We start from the raw sequence: 19,086 nt of genomic DNA, 5'->3' as shown, positions 1-19,086 counted from the left end.
ATCGAGTCAGCATTCGCTAAATCGAGTTATTGCAGCGCCGCGAGACACCCGCAAATTCAGTTGTTTTATTTTTTATTTTCATGTCTGTCGATCTTTTTAAAAATGGAATGTATTGCTCGATGGAAAATCTAATCTCTGGTTTTGAATTTGAGAATCATATTCGAATCGACGAGAAGATGGAATTGCGAAATAAGTTATGATTATAATCTTGACATTTTGACAATTTTTTGTTGTATTGTGAAAAATATGGCTTTAAATCCATACTTTGTTATAAAGTATGGATTTACAGCCATACTAATATCATAAATTAGGAATCTATTTGTCTATCCATTAGTTTGTTCCCTTTTAACGATTAAACGGCTGAACGTATTTTTATAAAATGACGAGTAAATATGAAGATACATTCTATGACTAACACGAACACAAACTGTGTTATAACTTAGATATTTAAAAAAGCAAACGAAGTCGCATGTAACATATAGTATACTTACATATATATAAATTTAGCATCTAAAATCAATACAACACTTCTAATTGCCTTCGAATTAATACAACTGTTTTATACTTCCCGCTAATGGCTTCAAAATAAAACTACTAAAAACAATCTCTCCTCATTTATAACGCATTTTGTTTATTTTTAAATTGCACAAAACTCTTCACGGCTTTGAATACATCAGCCGCATAATCTTCGGGCAATTCTAAAGCCGCAAAATGTCCACCGTAGTCCAGAGTGGTGGAGCCAATAAGATTGGTATATTTCCACTTGAGGATGAATTCTGGATGGGACACTAACTCATTTTTAAGCCGAAGAATCCATGTTGGCACTATTGTAGGTATCCTATAATAGAAATAGATAATAGTTATGTTGAGGGCCACAGTGATGTAGCGATTTAGCACGCCTTACTCCTGACGGTCGCGGGTTCGATTCCTCGCAGAGTACAAACATTTTTACTCATGAGTATGGGTATTGTCTGGATGTTTACTCTGTATGTACGCTTTACGCTTAGTTTGGTTCTAGATGACGTTGTGTGAATCGTCCTGTGTTATTATTATTAATTAGTATACATATGTGTATTAATAAATTCATCGCTGGTTATTATTAAGTGGAATTATGTATTGTTACATTAATAAAAGTATAATTATGTGTAATTAGTACGAAACAAAAACATAATTATCTGGATAACGTGATAGGATCCGCACGTAAAAGCTAGTAGTTTTCTATTCTGATTATTGACAATCTCTTTATCTTCAAGCAATAGTCCAATCTGATGAGACAAAATATCAAACTGGACTATTGTATGAAGACAAACGAATGCCAATATAATAAACATTTTACTTAAATGGTTGTATCCCTTTCAAGTGATGAGGCTGCTCCAATGAAACAGCTCTCAGACGGTATTTAAAATTATTTCCACTATTCTTTGATAAAACATCTTTGAAATAAGTTGATTTATTGATACTAATGTTATAAAGAGATATTTTTTTTTACTTTCAGAGTTTGTAGGCTGTAATCTCTGGATGTTAAAAATTCTTTTAAAATTATAAAACCCTTTTTTGAGGAACGCTATAGACTACTGTATATTATCACCCTGCGACTATCAAAAACTGCAAAAACGGGGGAAATGTAATTCGTAATGTAGCTTGTAAAAAACATTTTAGTCCTTATTAAATAGGTGGTAAACGTTATATTTGGATGAACAATTTCTGGATCTACTAAACCGATTCTAAAAATTCTTTTAGTGTTAGATAGCCCATTTATTAAGAAAGCTGTAGGATATATAACATCATGCTACAATCAATATGAGCGAGGCTACAATGAGAAACATAGCAAAAACGGGGTAATGTAACTCAGATGATGCGTGTAAAAATAATTTTAGACCTTATTTATTAGATAGTAAGTGTTCTATTTGGATGAACAAATAATTAGAATTATCAACTTACTTAGTCACAGTTTGTTCAAACTCAACATTGGCAACACTCTCCTTGTACAACCTTATTGAAGTGGTGATACAACCAGACGCCCAATACAGCATGATGTTATCTAACAATTTGGTATGGTCGTAGTACTTTGATAGACCACCGTCCTCTACGTTTTTGTTATTAGCATCGGTAAATATCATCACCCTGTCGATTATATACGCTGCAAGACCAGGCGGAGAATCCTGCAATGCTATACCTATAACGGAAATATTTATTTATTTATTAGAAAACCCACAGTTTACTATTAGATATTTATATCAGATTTTATTATAAATATCATGAACAGAATTTGTGGAAATCGGTTCACTTATTTTCTACATATATAAAACTTCATATTTCAGACACCAAATAGTAAATTGTCATCTCCTTTTTCCTGTTGTTGTTCTTTTGAATAAATGTTGAAACTGTACATTTTTAAGTTGAAAAGTCTGAATACAAACTACCAGCTAGCGCTAAAAATATTAAATACATAATACGATTAAATCAATCGTAGTAATTTTTTTTTATTTATTTACACACAAATTTATACAAAATGAAATATAAACATAAAGCAGCAAAACTGCTCAGCAGTTTGTCTGCAGCAAATAAAGAGTATGACGCATGAGCCAGCCATCATGGTTGTAGTTACACTAATACTAGTAGTAAAATAAAATACTACCTACCAATGGTATCAGGTTTGGTCGACTGCAAATGTAAATAACCAAATTCTTCTAAGAAGAATTCAACTCCATCTTTCAATGGGCATTGGACATTTTCCACAATTTTTTTCCAAACAGCTCCCAAAGCCCAAGCCACATACGCCTTATTATCAAAGTGGGCTGGCAAATTGGTGTGGTATCCAAGAACTTCATTTGGAAACAGCGTAGCTATTCCTGAACCAATACTATGACCAAAATCTCCACCTTGTATGTAGTATTTCGTAAAACCAAGCCGTTTCATTAGATTCCTCATTACTATAGAAATTTGTGTTGGACTCAAACCTGGCCTGACTGGTGCCTAAAATGTTAAATATATTATAAACCTCGATAAATATGGGATTATCTATGCAAATTCTTATGATTGTATATACATCGAAAAGTATTTAAAAAGAAATGTTTTGTTTATCTGTGTATCTGGGCGTTTTTCTTGCTAATCTCCAAAACAGCTGCACTGATTTTGACAAAAATTCCAACCCCATAAAACTAATATTATAAAGAGTAACTTAGACTACATTTATATTAGAAATTAAAAAAAAATTTAAACCTTACACAGACGAAGTCGCAGATAACAGCTAGAAAATAATAAAAAATTAAACTCACTTGTGAATAAACAAATCCAGGTAAACTGGGCACAATAACTTCAAAAACGAAATCGTATCCTTCTCTAATGTTGGTCAATAATGGGATAGCCTCATAGAACTCCCGTACAGAGCTAGGCCAACCATGTAAAAGTAACAGCGGATAAACCTGAAATATATAAACGAAATCAAGATACAGAAACAAAAATAGTTATCATTATGATTAACGACCTGTAGCACTTCGACCTACATAGATCTATTGTCATCTCATCCTTCTTTTCAAAGTATATCTAGGCCCGTCAGGGACGAATATTGAAATAATTTTTTTGAGATCAGTAAACAGTAAAAATTCGCTTCTTAAAATATAGAAGTGAGGCAATTAAAATTATATAATAAGACTATTATAATCAGACTTTCTTTATGTCACCCACACTGTTCACAGCTAGACAGCGATTACTCAATACATTGTCGTATCTATAGAAAATGCAGTATTTATATTCTTTTTAAATTAACTACTGAAAAACATGAAAAATTGAACGAAGAATCTTGTCTTTTGGACATACCTTCACGCCTTCCTTGACCTTCGGCTTCACGTGTAGAAAATGAATATCTAGGCCTTGTATATTAGTTTTAAAGTGATTAAACTGATTCAGAAACCCTACTCGTTCTTCAGGTTTGTACTGAAAGATCCAATTGGAAAAGAATTGGGCAAAAGCCTCTGAGTGTACACCGTAAGTCCATGCTGCGTCCTGGAGACTCTTCACCTTCTTTGTTTCAGCTCGATACGAATCGAATCTCATTCGTAGATCTTGTAACATCTGGAAGAAAAAGAAGTACATATTAATGTTTTATAATAGTTATAAATTGAAGGAATATAAATAACAAAAAAAATATTTCAAATAGGTAGTTTTTAATTTGAACATTCTGCTTTTGGACATTAGTGTTACCCACTCACTACAAGATCAGGCGAGAGTTGGCCTTCAGCCGCTCCATAAGTCCTTCCCGCGGGTTTAGACTGACATCTGCACTCGCTCGGTGAAGCTGTAATGGCCAGCTGCGGCCAACAGCATTAAAGTGGTCAGAAAAAAAAATAACAAGTTATGCCAAGCTGATAGAGATCTCTTTTAGTGAATGGACCACAGTGATGTGAGCACACATTGCCTATAATTAAATGTGTTACTGCATTTCAAAGTCCAATAAAGAATATATATTGAAACCTTTTTTAATATAAATTGAGTAGCGAACTCAGACTTATTATACGCAGTTGATGTGATAGGAATAATGAACTTACTCCATCACCGAAGACTACCCTGAAAGGCCTGATTTCCTTGTTCTGGTTACTTCTGGTATCATTGGGCCCCCACCAGTAGTCCAAGTCCAATTGTGGTACCTCAGGTACTGTTACTATATGTTGGTACACATGATAAGATGGATACGCTAATACCAATGCCAGTGTGGGAAGAATAAATGGTAAAATCTGAAATTAGGCAGATATAGATAGATTATATATATACATATATATAAGTAATAAAAATATAATATCTGAATAATGAACATAGCGCCATCTAGTCCCACGGTAAGCAGAGCTTGTGTTATGGGCACTAGACAACTGATATAAATACTTAGATATATTATGTAAATACATATTATACATTATATACATAGAAAACACCCAGACCGATACAAACAATCATACTCCTGAATACAAATTTTTCGAACCTGCGACCATCGGAAATAAAGCGGTGAGCTAGACCAGCGAGGCAATCAAGCTAATAGTATAAAAAAAATCGAAAAGCAGAAAATTTTACAAATATTCATATAACGCAGCGATGTCTGCTGGAATTCGGTTAAAAAGTAATTGATTTTTCATCCATCATTCACTTCAACCGATAGGTTTATTCGATTAATTTGTAATAAGTAAACAACAGCTTACTGAACATAGAAAATAACGTTATTATTATTAAATCTATAGTATACATAAAAGTGTATATAATTATTCCAATCAGAAATTAATAAAGAATGTAAAACGACTTACATTGAAACCGCTGTTTTTCTTTTTCACTGCATCCTTTTTCGTTTCCTCTTTCTTACTTATTACTTTTTTATCTTTTTTACCCATAATTATTACTGTATTTTTTTATTACCTAATATAGCACAGAGCAAATAATCATAATGCTTTACAACTGATCGGTTGATTACGATATCGTCGACTAACATTGTTATCTGCGTCCTGCAACCTTATCACAATATAATCGTGTTTTAATACTAATCTTTAGTTAAATTAATGATAAACGATTAATTATTTAATATTTATGAACGAAAATAGGGCAAAATATTTTAAACTTGTGTGTTATAATTATTATTGGTAGAAGAACAACATAAATATCACGACTGGGCTAATTTACACTTTATACACAGTGCTCTATAGAAAAGAGTGAACTCATTGCTATAAACATATTATAGGAAATTAGAAGGATAGTACGACCATTTTATTAACATTATTTATCTAATAATAATTATTATTATTATTTAAGGACAATTCACACAGCGCCATCTAGACCCAAGTTAAGCAAGTTTACTGATACATATACATAGAATTTTTTTTTGTAAATACATACATATTTTACATAGAAAACACCCAGACCGATACAAATAATCATACTCATGAATACAAATTGTTTGTGCCCTGCGAGAAATCGAACCTGCGACCATCGGTCGTAATTAATTTTTCTTTAATTCTCATTTAAATTATAAATACATATGATAATTTAAATGAGAATTAAAGAAAAAAATCACACATAATAGAATATCTAATTTAGCTATGTCACATTTATATATATTTATTTATATTACTCCAATTTAAAGACTTTTAATGAAGCGATAAAGTAACTACAAATATGATATGCTTTGAAATATTCAAATATTGAATTAACAGTGTATTGCTGATAGAATAGAATAGAATAGAATAAGAATAGAAAATCATTTATTCCAATAAACTTACATTGAAGCACTTTTGAATAGTCATATTTGATAGTTTGTATAATTACTAATTAGTGATATTTCTTAGTAAGGTGAGGTTATTTCTACTAAAAAAACAGTAAATATGTGTATAGTTTAGGATAAATATATATATTCGTCGGAAAGTATATTTATTTCGTTGAGTAGTGTATATTCATGTTTTAAGTTGTATTGTTTGTAATGCTCTGTCTTGAACATTTTGTTGGTCTTTGACATTAATAATTCACTTACTATACGTACCTGTGTACTTACTATAGTAATCATTTTATCATTATCACATAACGCTCATAATACGAAGTAGGTATAAACACGTGTACCTATAGCAACTAATTTAGGTTCATTTTAGACTACTGTGCTTACGACTTCAGTTGCGTTGTATTGGTTAATACCGTATTTTTTATGCGATTGGAATGAAACGGACACCATTACTTAGCGACCTCGGTGGTGTAGTGGTTTAGTACATAGTCTAATTTCCACATGGTCACAGGTTCGATTCTCGCATGATACAAAAAATTTTATTCATGAGTAGGTATAATTATTTGTATTAGTTGGAATAGTATCTAAACTTATTTACAAAAACAAGCAGCAAGCATACACAAACTAACAGACGAACAAACAAACCAGAAAGTATTTTTACGTCCTCTTCGTCTCTTCGTTTTTAAATGTTGAATGTCAAAACAGAAAAAATACAAACAATTTTTCTTATATACTTTAATACTTAGTATAAGCAAAATTTCAGATAATACTGTAAAAACAAATGTTACAAAATAAACCCGAAATACAAATGTCAGCGCGCGTTACCACGCGGATGTCACGACGGACTTACAAATGTTAAAACTAGCAACAAAAAAATTTAAACTACCGTTGTTTGGTACTAATATGTATTATAAACTAGCTTGACGCGCGGTATTACTGGCATTAAATTTATAGCCTATGTGTCATACTGATGTATTGACGACCTCGGTGGTCTAGTGGTCTAGCACACCGCTTTACGACAGATGGTCGCGGGTTCGATTCCTCGCACGGCACAAACATTCGTATTCACGAGTATGATTGTTTGTACCGGTCTGGGTGATTTCTATGTATAATATGTATGTATTTACAAAAAAATATATATGTATATGTATCAGTTATCTAGTACCCATAACACAAGCTTAGCTAGCTTAACTTGGGTCTAGATGGCGCTGTGTGAACTGTCCTGAGATTATTATTATTATTATTATAAGCTTTGTTATTGTAAAGTTTCATTGAAATTCAGTCAGTGGTTTTTACGGAAAAGATTAACAAATATCCTTCCATCCATCCATCTACAATCACAAAACTATAATATTAGTAAGATTCGAAAATAGATCTATCTGATCTGATCGATATAGCTGTTTATGACCAAACGGGTAAATGGCATTTCCTGAAATTTGGCATAACGATATATAGTATCAAGAAGACGAACAAAGGTTATCTGATATCTTAAGAAAACAGATAAAATCACTGGAATTAGAAAACACAATATAAAATTATGGTTTCAAATTATAAAATCTCTGAGAGACGAGCTTTTTAGCATTCCATGGATTCATCGCGCGGATGCAGAGTCCATCATGTGGCAGTAAGAGTTTCCGAACTGAACAGCAACTCCAAGTAGTTCCCGGATGTAGGTTTAAGAGGTCCCTAGCCGACGTACGTCGACATTCACCTTCATCGCTCGTGTTTCTATCCCTACCCAGATAAATCTGATAGAAGCCTGCTAGTGTTGCTTTAGATAGACATTCAAGTATAGAACTTGCTGCAGTTCTAGACAGGCCAAGAACTTTAAAATATTGCAGAGAGTATATATCTCTCTAGCTTTCACTTTTACGGCATATAAATATTGAAAATAGAAGTAAATTAGGTTAGATTATATTATCTGTGGTATAACCTAATTTATACAAAAATTTAAATTACTCGATAGCAAAATATAATGTAATCATAGCAAGTTGAATTGGAATGAGGGAAGCGAATCGTTTCCCCGCATTCGATTGTACAAGACAAGCAGACGTCTAATCTACATAATACCGACTACGCTTAAGTATCTGTCACACTTCTCAAGCGAAGCTAATGCTAAAATAAAGCTATAGACGAATTGTTAAATATTTGGAACAATTTCAAATATATCCATTAAATTTGTAGTGATCTTTCGTTGGACTATCTAGTGACAGTAGTTTTTAAACTGTTAACATCATTATACAGTCAACTGAGGACTGGCTTGTAAAACCTAGTCAAAACGTTTCTTTAAAAATTTATTCATTGTATTTAATAATACAATTTTTGAAATTATTAATAACGGTAATCAAGTTTAATAACTTGAATAACTTCATTAATAATTTCAAAATCATCTCAAACTTTGGTTCTGTTTACGATGTACACTTAATTCTGGATAGAGACAATCAGCAGTCGATTGTTAACAATTATGATAATAACAATAATCAGAATGTTTTAGAAATGCGTTGGTAAGTATTAAACAACAAGGGGAAATCTTACACATCTGTTTATAGTTTACACTTAACAAAGATTTTATATTAAAACTAATACTTTGTTTGTGTAGATCAATATGAAATTATGTTCCACCCAAGCAATCTGTATACACTGGTGGAGTACCAGTTAAGGATACAGCTGACTTCATGCCAATCCTTCTAGGATTAGGATGAAGTCAGCTCTATTAGCCTATCGTAGTGAAAATTCATTACTTAATAAACCACAATGCTTCACGGGCCTTTACTATCACTGTGCCAATTTTAGTAGTCGAATTTTATTTTTTTAATATAATTTTCATATAAACACTGATTGTTTCGATGTATGAATTTAGAATATATATTTGATAAATTTTGTAATTTAACGTGATATTGATGGCACCACCGTCGTAGCCAATACGCATAGGGTAAAGATGGGAAGGAAAAGGAAGTGGCAATCTGTGCAAGGCGGCCAAGTCGACCAGACGTTGAATACAAATTATTAGCCGCTTGTACAATTTAATTACGCAATTAATGTGGAGTGTAATTTGAAAATGAAGTAAAAATCAAATACCGCGCATCGACGTATCATAAACAAGCATATGGCTAAACTAGGCCTATGCACGACAAGAATCTGCAGATTCTGCCAAACTGAAGAGGAAACGCCGCTTCACATTCTATGTGGTTGTAGCCCACTCATGCATAAACGAAATATCTCCTTTGGAAAGTTTACACTCTTTATCGAGGAGATAAAAACCATCGCTCCTAAGAATATCCTTCAATTCTTGTCCCTGACGGGGCTAGGTAGCGAACTTTGAAAAAGGGCGAGCACAATAGATCTATGTAGGTCGCAGTGCTACAGGTGCTACAAACATCTGACAATAGCCCAAACAACCCAATAAAAAAAAATAAATCAAATCGACGCATCATTCTGAAAAGTCTCAATGATACATTTTTCGTTATTCAAAAACCCAAAAAGATATTCATCGCATCGCTTTGACAGTGCAGTCCGTTCATAATACACATAAAGATTCCGTTGCCTTAATCCTGATAATGGACGAAGATTCGACAGAGCGAATTGAGATTTGTAACAGATTCTCCTTCAATCAACAATTGATCGTTTGTTGACAATGGAACTTAATATTTTTTAAGATCTATTATCAATATATGATATTAAGTATCTACATTTTTATGGTATAGATATAAGCTATTCAGCTTTACGTTTATCATGATATATAATGTACTCGACATTGTGATGAGCGTGGCACCCTTTCTTTTTGTTTCTTCTTCAAATCAAAGGGGAGACGAGGGGATGTACTCGATTCTTTACATGGTATATAATGTACTCGACATTGTGATGAGCGTGGCACTTTTTTTATCGTGTGGCAAAATCTTCAAAAGACCGTCCCCCCGTCAGAGGGGAGATAAGGGGATATGCGGGATTCTTACCAAAAACACACGGTGTAGGTAGTAGGGCCATTGCCGGAGTCGCGAAGTCGCGTTGACATTCTACCGCTCTCTAGTGACGAGCGTGGTACCCTTAATGCATTCATTGCCATATCAGTAGGTATGCCATATCAGTAGCTACACCTGGTATAATTTCACTTTCTTACAGAGAATACTGCTGCCAAAAATAGGTTTAACATGTATAACCCTACACTTGACTTTGTAAAGTTGTAAAGTTGTAAAGTTGAGTTTTAAAGTTTGACCCGGTAAATTCTCGTCGTGTATATTTATTATCAAGTTGTGATATTTTTTTAAGATTTCTTAGTGTTGTGAAATATATGACAGTCCAAAGTAACACATGTTACGTAGATGACTTGCTTTGATGTTGCACTCACTGTTATGAGACGAATGACCCAGAAACACATTGAGATAAGGCTTGCTGAAAACTGCGCTATATGACATCTCAGAACTTTGTAGAACTCAACACAATAAAGGAAAAGATGGAAAAGTGTTAAACTAAATAATTAAACTTAAATAATTGAAACAAACTCTATGACGTCTTATAATATAAAATGGATTGTTCGCTCACCAAAACTCAAAAACAGCTGGACCGATTTGGCCAATTTTGATTTTAAATTTGAAAATTTTCAAAGGTGTCAATTTTTTAAAGTAAAATAGTGAAAAGGAATCAAACAAACAAACTGTTCTAACTTGTCAAAGAGGGTGCGTTCAGAAATTAATTTATCAGATTTTTTTATTTTGTTTGAAATATTATTCAATCTTTAGAAGTTGCTTTATTAGCATATATAGCGTACACACGTACATATACATACACACAGCCACACCAAAATAATAAAACAATTAAAAAACCAATATGCTACTATAAAATATTTGCTAAAAAGGACTGTGATCTGCATATCGCTGCAGCCAAAGTTATATGGAATTAGAAGAACGTAATTAGTGTAGGCGGTCTATATTTTTGATAATTATTTTATTTTTAAATGGAAAATATACCAATATAAGACATAATGTGAGATTTTCAGCGGAGGCCTTACATTATGTTTTTAATTAAAAATAACTATAAAAAATATCTGCTTCCTACACTAATTACATCCTAAGTTTCAATTACAATCCTTTCCACCGTTCTTGTCTTTGACGTAGACAGCTCATTGTTCTACATTACTTTATCTAGGAGCCTGATCCTCTTTCAAATTATCAATTAGGCGTAGATTGAGAATAGTACCCACGCTCCTCGATTAGTTGATTTAAAGCAAAGATATTGAACTAATATTTTAAGTTCATTACTTGGAGCCTTTAGAGTGGAGTTTGCCAAATTATAATTCAGTCAAAGAGTTGATTATAAATTGATTATCACCACAGACTACGCAGTATTTGCATAATAAAGTTATTTACTTTACAAAAACCCTGTTTAGGTTCGCCGGTTTTATTAATTTCTAACTAACTAGTTTTTATGTAAATTTTCTTCACTCCATTGATATATATTTAACGAGTAATAAAAAGTATAAAGACATATGATTATATATATTACTCACCGTCGTAATTGCATGGTCACGGATTCGATTCCTCGTACGGTACAAATATTTGTATTGTTTGTGTAGGGTCTGGGTGTTTTCTATGTATATTGTGTATGTATTTACAAAAAAAAATATTACAGTTTTAATTTGCGTTGTCTAGTATCCATAACATACGCTCTGCTTAGCTTGGGACAAGATGGATTATTATCATGAATATAAATGTTGGCATCTTGCGTGGAATCGAGCCCCGAACTTTCGAAATTAAACAACAAAATAATTAAATAATTAAATAAACGCAATGGATTATATCTTTGTATCTGAGTCAGGTAATGATGGAAACACAAAGCAAAGTTAAATCACATGACGGACTCGGTGGTCTAGCGGTTCAATCCCGATGGTCTAGGATACGATTCCTCAGTCATATTTTATTACTAAATGAAAAAAAAACAATATGAAGTAATTTCAGAAATTATCCAACTTAACTGCCAATAATGAAGAACCTCACTTAACAGGTATATTGCAACTTATCGACGCTTTATTAACGATTCCTTTTATGTACGTTCCGTAACACAAAATGGCAATATAGGAAATGTCAGTGAGTATTATAGGACAATTTGTCACAGCGATATGGCTGACCCATTTCTATGTACATTAATTGTCATCTACAGTTCGGGAATATATTGCTGTGTAGCCAGAAATAATTATGAACGGAATTCAACCAGACATAGTATGTATTAACACCTAGTTGTGAATTTGGAGGAGCTATTGGTGTTTATAAAGAATGTTCCTACTGATAGATTGACTGAAATAGGAATGACTGACTGGAAATTTGACAGTCTCGGTGGTCTAGCGGTTTAGCACACTGCCTTATCCCGACGGTGGCAGGTTCAAAAAATTTATACCAAGATTATTTGTAATAAAAAACATTTTCTATCGGCGGAATTTAAATAAAATTTAGAAATTAAAAGAACACCTATTGTGACATAACTATATTAATTAAATACATGCCGTCACGACATTTTTTGTAGATAATGATTTGTTAGTACATTATTTTGTTCTATCATCAATAGGTTTCGCAGCGCACGCGGTGTAAGATATTTTTTAGGTAATTTTTTACACCTTGGGTTACATTATTGGAGTTTTAGTAAAGATTCCTATTTTTTTGGAAATATAATATAGCCTATGTCACCCAGAGATAGTCTAGCTTCTGAATGGTGAAAGAATTTTTCAAATCGTACCAGTAGTTTCACAGCCTATTCAATACAAACAAACAAACTTTTTCTCTTTATAATATTAGGTTTCATTTATCAGCATTTGTACTAATCCAATATCAAAAGACATTATATGTAGATAGCAGTAAAGAATAAATAAAATATACGTCTTCGTCAAGTTTACCCCACTTATGCAACATTTCTCATTGCAGATCACTTCCTATTTATCGTAACTTGATGTTACTTAGTCTATAGCCTTCCTAGATAAATGGACTACCCATAACTAAAAGAATATTCAGGGTTTTTCTAATATTAGTATAGACAAGTAATATAAGTATATATGTACAGTATAGATATGTCGTATACACTAGTAACTCTCTGCTAAGCGAGACTCTTGACTTCTAGAGAATGCCACCAGACATTCAGACCGTAAAACTGTCAAATACAAGAAACATGTCAGCTCTAATAAAACCGTCTGTTGTCATGAAAATGTCTGCATGTGACGTCACAAATTGTCCTCTATTCAGTTGCGAAATTACAGGCGTCGACGCGTGCCCAACTAATTTCAGGCGAAATTTTCAGCGAAAATAACCGGAATAATTCATGAGTTCGACGCTGAGTTTTGTTACACGGTCATAGCATTATTTGCTGAGATTACAATGTAATTTGCAGAGTTTAACGACTTAAATGCGAGTAGGTATACAACTATACTAGCTGTGCCCGCGGTTTCAACCGCTAGAAATTTATAGCCTGTATGTTATTCTGATGTATAATCTATATTACTGTACTATACTAGCTATGTTAAATTTATATTACTGTACTATACTAGTATGTTTTATTCTGTATATTTAATGTATAAGCTATATAACTGTACTGTACTAGCTGTGCCCGCGGTTTCAACTGCATGAAATTTATAGCCTATGTGTTATTCTGATGTATAAGCTATATTACTGTAAAATTTCATCAAAATCCGTTAAATAGTTCTTACCTGAAAGAGTAACAAACATTCATCCATACTCACAAACTTTCGCTTTTATAATATTAATAAGATGGAGCTACTCTTACACGGTCCTAGTATTATTTGCTGAGATTATAATGTAATTTGCAGAGTTTAACGACTTAAATGCGAGTAGGTATATGACTATACTAGCTGTGGCCGCGGTTCCACCCGCGTGAAATTTATAGCTTATATATTATTCTGATGTACAAGCTATATTACTGTAAAGTTTCATCAAAATCGTTCAGCAGTTTTTGCGGGAAAAAGTAACAAACATCTATCCCAAAATTTCGTTTCTTTCGTTTATCATCTAAACCCTTACTTCAGCAGTTGTATAAAAAATTCCATTCAATGAGAATTCATTCTGTGTATCAACTCTTGGAGCACTTGAAAATAGTCAATAGCATTGATTCTTTTTTTATGGTTCTCGAAAGCATAGGATGAGTTCGTACAGATGGATCGATGACGTCATTAACACGCTCTCCAATTACCGCGTAGTGACGTGTACTGCGCTATGGGCGTAGTGTTTTGAAAGAGGTGTTATTAATTTTAACCACCTTCGCAAATGAGAGTTCTGTAACTATTAACGAAGATTTCTGAGACTGTCGTGGCTTAATGATATACATCTCTAACTTATACGGTGTTATAAATCTGCTCACAATTCGTCCGTTCCGTTCGCGGGCTTCTCATATAATGCCGTTTTTGTGCGAGTCACTGTTGATAAGCCGCCATCTTGCGCCCCAATACTTTCGAAAAACCGGAAGTGATAACAAAAGATAAATAAATAAATAAATATTATATGCTAAAAAAGTAAAGCTAATATTAGCTTAATAGTCTGTTTTTAAAATGTTTCAATATTTAAATTCCATTTGGATTGAACTGAAACTTGTTCAAAGTAAGACATGCTTATAAAGTTTTGTTGATGCCGCAAAACAGTGAAGAAACTCTGCAACTTTAGCGCAGTATGTAAGTTACTTACTTACTTAACTAAAACTTTATCTACATCAAATACTAGACTATGTGCTAATTAATTATGGATTTTTTTCTCATGTCATCTCTTTTTACAGAAGGTAAAGAGATGAGATGGGAGAAAAAGAGTAATCCAAATATTGTAAGATATTGTTTAGAGATAAGACTGCCATTTTTACCAAATATCGTATTTTTGGTCTACTGATTAATACATATTTTTGCGTTTATTTATTTATTTATTTATTTATTAGCATACAAAACAGATTACAGTCAATATAATAATATAATAGGAGCGTGTAGTTCGGTACAGAACTGGATTGTAATCCAACACTACATATGTATGCCTAAGAGCTAAATTATATAGACGCATTCAATATACGCTAGATAATTAGATTAGGTTATATAATAATAAAAAGTAAACAAGAAAAAGAAAATGATATATAACTACGTAATGCAATAAATTATCATGTTAACAGAATTTTATTCATATTAAAGAAAAGAAAATTGGTATAATGTTAAATATAATTTGTCACTTTACGGTGGAAATTTAATTGTCTCCGGAACTGGACCAGCGTTGAATGGAAAATATCTATATTTCTATTCGAGACAAGAATTTCATTATATTGGCGACACATTCGAACTATTGGATTATAATAAGAAGTATTATTTGAGTAAACCTGAAGATAGAAGGTGTTATAATTACGGTTGCGTGATCTAAATCTCGTATTAAAGTTTAATAGAGAAAGACTGGAGTTGGACAGAGAAAGACTGGAGACATCAGTTGGACTCGTCCACTCTGGACGAGTCCAACTGATGATGAATAATTTTATGTAACAAGGTTAGGTCATTATTTTGTCGTCTTATATATAAAGGGTCCAGATTAAAGTATTTCAGACTTGTTTCTGGTGCAAAGTGTATAATTAAAAAAAAATACATCCTTATATACTTTTGTAGAGCATATACATTGTAATATAAATTGGTTTTTATGAAAAGTCTATTCAAAATTGTATATTTTAATAATTATATACGTTTCACTTCAGATGGTCATGGGTTCGGTTTCTCGTACGCTACAAACATTTGTATTCATATTTAATTTATTGTATACATGATTGTTGGTTTTGGTCTAGGTATTTTCTATGTGTATTATATATGTATTTACAAAAAATGTATTTAAATATTAGTTGTTTTACCCATAACACAAGCTCTGCTTTGATTGGGACCAGATGGCGCTGTATGTATATCCTGACTTATTATTATATATTAATGAGTTGGTTAACAGAACGATCAACACTCGCCGCTTTTTTGAAAGTTGAATATTAATAACCTGTTTTAAACAAAATAAATATGTTCTTTTAAGTAATTCGGACATGCAAATGTATGCATAAGTTTCACAAATAATATATGCATAAAAATATTATTTGATTATTGCCATGCCATGCTAAAACATATTGGTATCATAGTTTCAGACAAAATTGTTTTTTGTTCACTATTTCAGTATTTATATGGTCATTTATATTCAATTTAAGAAAATTGAATATAATTATAATGTTATATATTTCCTTATATATACCTTATATATACCTTTCTCTAATAAAAAATAATAAATTATTAATTACTATTATTTGAGCCAAATAAACAGAAAAAAAGAAACTATAATACCTACCTATAAATATCTAACATTTCACTTGGTCAAATTTAGACATTCGAATTTCAAAATGTTATAAAATTAAGAATTATTTTTCAGCCTTCATTTGTTCTAAATACTTAATTGGAGACATTCAAAATTCGAATTCCTATTAAAATCAAATTATCATAGAATACAACCTACTTGTATCAAATCGAATGCTTTATTTAGGACATTTAAAATTGGAATACCTATTAAAGAAACAATAAATTATTTTTTAATATTTATAATAAATACATTTTGAATTTCGAACGTCCGACGAGAATTTGTATCGAAAACTCAATTTGAGTTACTCAAATAGAGTCGCGAGAAGAAACCACAAATTGATTTAGTGTAAAATCAGAAGCATAGTTGCGAAGGAGTATTCAATGTATCGAAGCATGAATTTGACATCGCTGCCAGAGGTGACGTTGACACAAATTGCCTCACAGGTACACTCGGATGCCAATACAACAGTATCATGGATATTCAGTATATATCTGAAACTCCTTGCCATTTCAAATTCGATCACCACAATAACATGTCATATTTCAAAATTTACTAAAATCTCATTATATCTCCCTTTAATTGAAACATCTAAATTTCTACATTATATTATAATATGTACCTATGTGTTCAGGCGCGGTTGTACTAATGTGTGGCCCAAATTGTATTTTTGTTACTGCAACACTGAAACGTTGGTATTTCAGCGGGCCGGAGACAATATGCTAACCGTTATACGTTCATATTCGAAAAGCTAACATAATCGCATACACATTGTCATACACAACCATTGTAAACCAATTTCATTAAACTAAATATAATAAATATATGATATGTATTAATGTGTAGGTTTATTTATTTATGCTTATAAAATGTATGTTTATCTATAAGTGTATAATGAATATATAAGAAATATTCCAATACCAGCCTTTTGTAATATATTTTATTGCATCCAGATTAACATTATTATTTACCTCTATAGTAAAACAACTAACAAACTTAGACTCAATCATTTATTCACGTAAGACCTACGTTCTAGTTCGTTCCAACTGAAGTATCTACTTGAGCTCCTGTGCTTGTAATTCATTCAAGCTTCACGCCAAATTTAATAGAAATCCGTTGAACTGTTTAGTAGAGAAATGTTGACACACAAACAAACACATTCGTATTTATAACCCTTGTATAGATTTACAAAAAGAAAAAACCGAACTAAAGATTTTTTATCTATTTCCAATTATTTTAAACATGCTACGACAAAGTTGAAACCTTTCTAACACATTATTACCAAACAAATTATCTTATTTATGAAGCTGACAGTACATGACCTATATTTCTCAATGTGACACCAAAATGCTTTGCTTAAAGCGAATAACAATTGAATCAGATTCAGCGGTGTATATTATTTTAAAGCTTTTGATTCCATAAATCATTAAACACTGATCGTTATCATTATCCCAATACATAATCATTACAAAAAAAAAACATTATTAAACTACTATATTTGTGGGGATTGTCATAGCAGTTTTACCGGACGACATTGGTGAAGTTTAGTTTTAGTGGGGCACTTTAAACCGCTGAAAAACTTATGTAGCGGCAGAATACAAACTCCTGCCAGATAGATACGACTTAGTCTGAGGGGAGTGGAGTTTGAACCTCGGTTCAGGCTATCGTAATTTCGATCCGGTTTCAATGGTCCAGGAAATCAGTCAAGAGTCTTGTAAGTATAATATCTATGAATGTTACCTGAAAGCCTCCAGAGTCTGACTTACTTCATTTTTGAGCTAAAGAATTACAGTTGAAGAAACTGCAAAGACAGTTTTTTAAACTGTAATTCTTACTTATTATTATATATGCGATAGTCGACTAAATGAATCAGCTGAAATGATTTTAATAAAATTTTATATAAAGATAGATTGTATCATGTCATTATTGAATTATAATGATTAAATACGTGATGACGTACTATCAATTTACGGGGAAAGAACAACTGGGTTTTTGGTTCCAAAAAAAATATATATCAATTTAGATGGGTTACAACGAAATTCTAATTTAAGTAGACCAGTACTAAAGTCGAAATTAAGTAGAGCAATTTTAGATAAAATTAAAAAAAAAACTGTAATTATTGCTAAATTTCTGTAAAAACGTGTATTTATGTGTATAGATGAATATGGGTAGATAAGTATTAAAAAAAACAGCGATATCTTGCCAACAAACTGTTCTGCAATTTGGTGAGTCAATGTATAAAAATAACTGTACTTATCTTTATTAAATAAATTAAAAAAAAAATGATCTCCTTTTTACTAAAATTACTCGGTTGGAGAATTATTAGGCACATTTTAAGTTTATATTAGGGTTGCCAACTATACTGTTTTTCACTAAATTATACTTTTTACTGTTGAACAAAATACTGTTTTCAGCATCACAACCTCAGCATTTATTGCAAGAGTTTTTTCAGTAATTAATGCTAAGTGGCCGGATGATAGAAACAGAGCATCTAATAATTTAAAA

At 31.9% G+C, this 19,086-nt stretch overlaps 1 protein-coding gene across 1 annotated transcript; it reads right to left on the bottom strand.

Moving 5' to 3' along the window:
* Nucleotides 1–516: 516 nt before the first annotated feature.
* Nucleotides 517–5,456, bottom strand: LOC131848600 (juvenile hormone epoxide hydrolase-like). The gene is made up of 7 exons (XM_059198518.1): nucleotides 5,292–5,456; nucleotides 4,548–4,733; nucleotides 3,820–4,074; nucleotides 3,279–3,425; nucleotides 2,643–2,976; nucleotides 1,942–2,176; nucleotides 517–838 (listed from the first exon to the last, which is right to left on the bottom strand). The coding sequence occupies exons 1-7, from the start codon at nucleotides 5,373–5,375 to the stop codon at nucleotides 616–618; spliced, it is 1,464 nt and encodes a 487-aa protein (XP_059054501.1). The 5' UTR covers nucleotides 5,376–5,456; the 3' UTR covers nucleotides 517–615.
* Nucleotides 5,457–19,086: the final 13,630 nt, after the last annotated feature.

The sequence above is a fragment of the Achroia grisella genome, unplaced genomic scaffold (genome assembly GCF_030625045.1).
Source record: "Achroia grisella isolate CSIRO2021 unplaced genomic scaffold, CSIRO_AGI_Agris_v1 utg5640, whole genome shotgun sequence".
Classification (NCBI taxonomy): domain Eukaryota; kingdom Metazoa; phylum Arthropoda; class Insecta; order Lepidoptera; family Pyralidae; genus Achroia; species Achroia grisella.
This window is presented reverse-complemented; position numbering and strand designations above follow the sequence as displayed.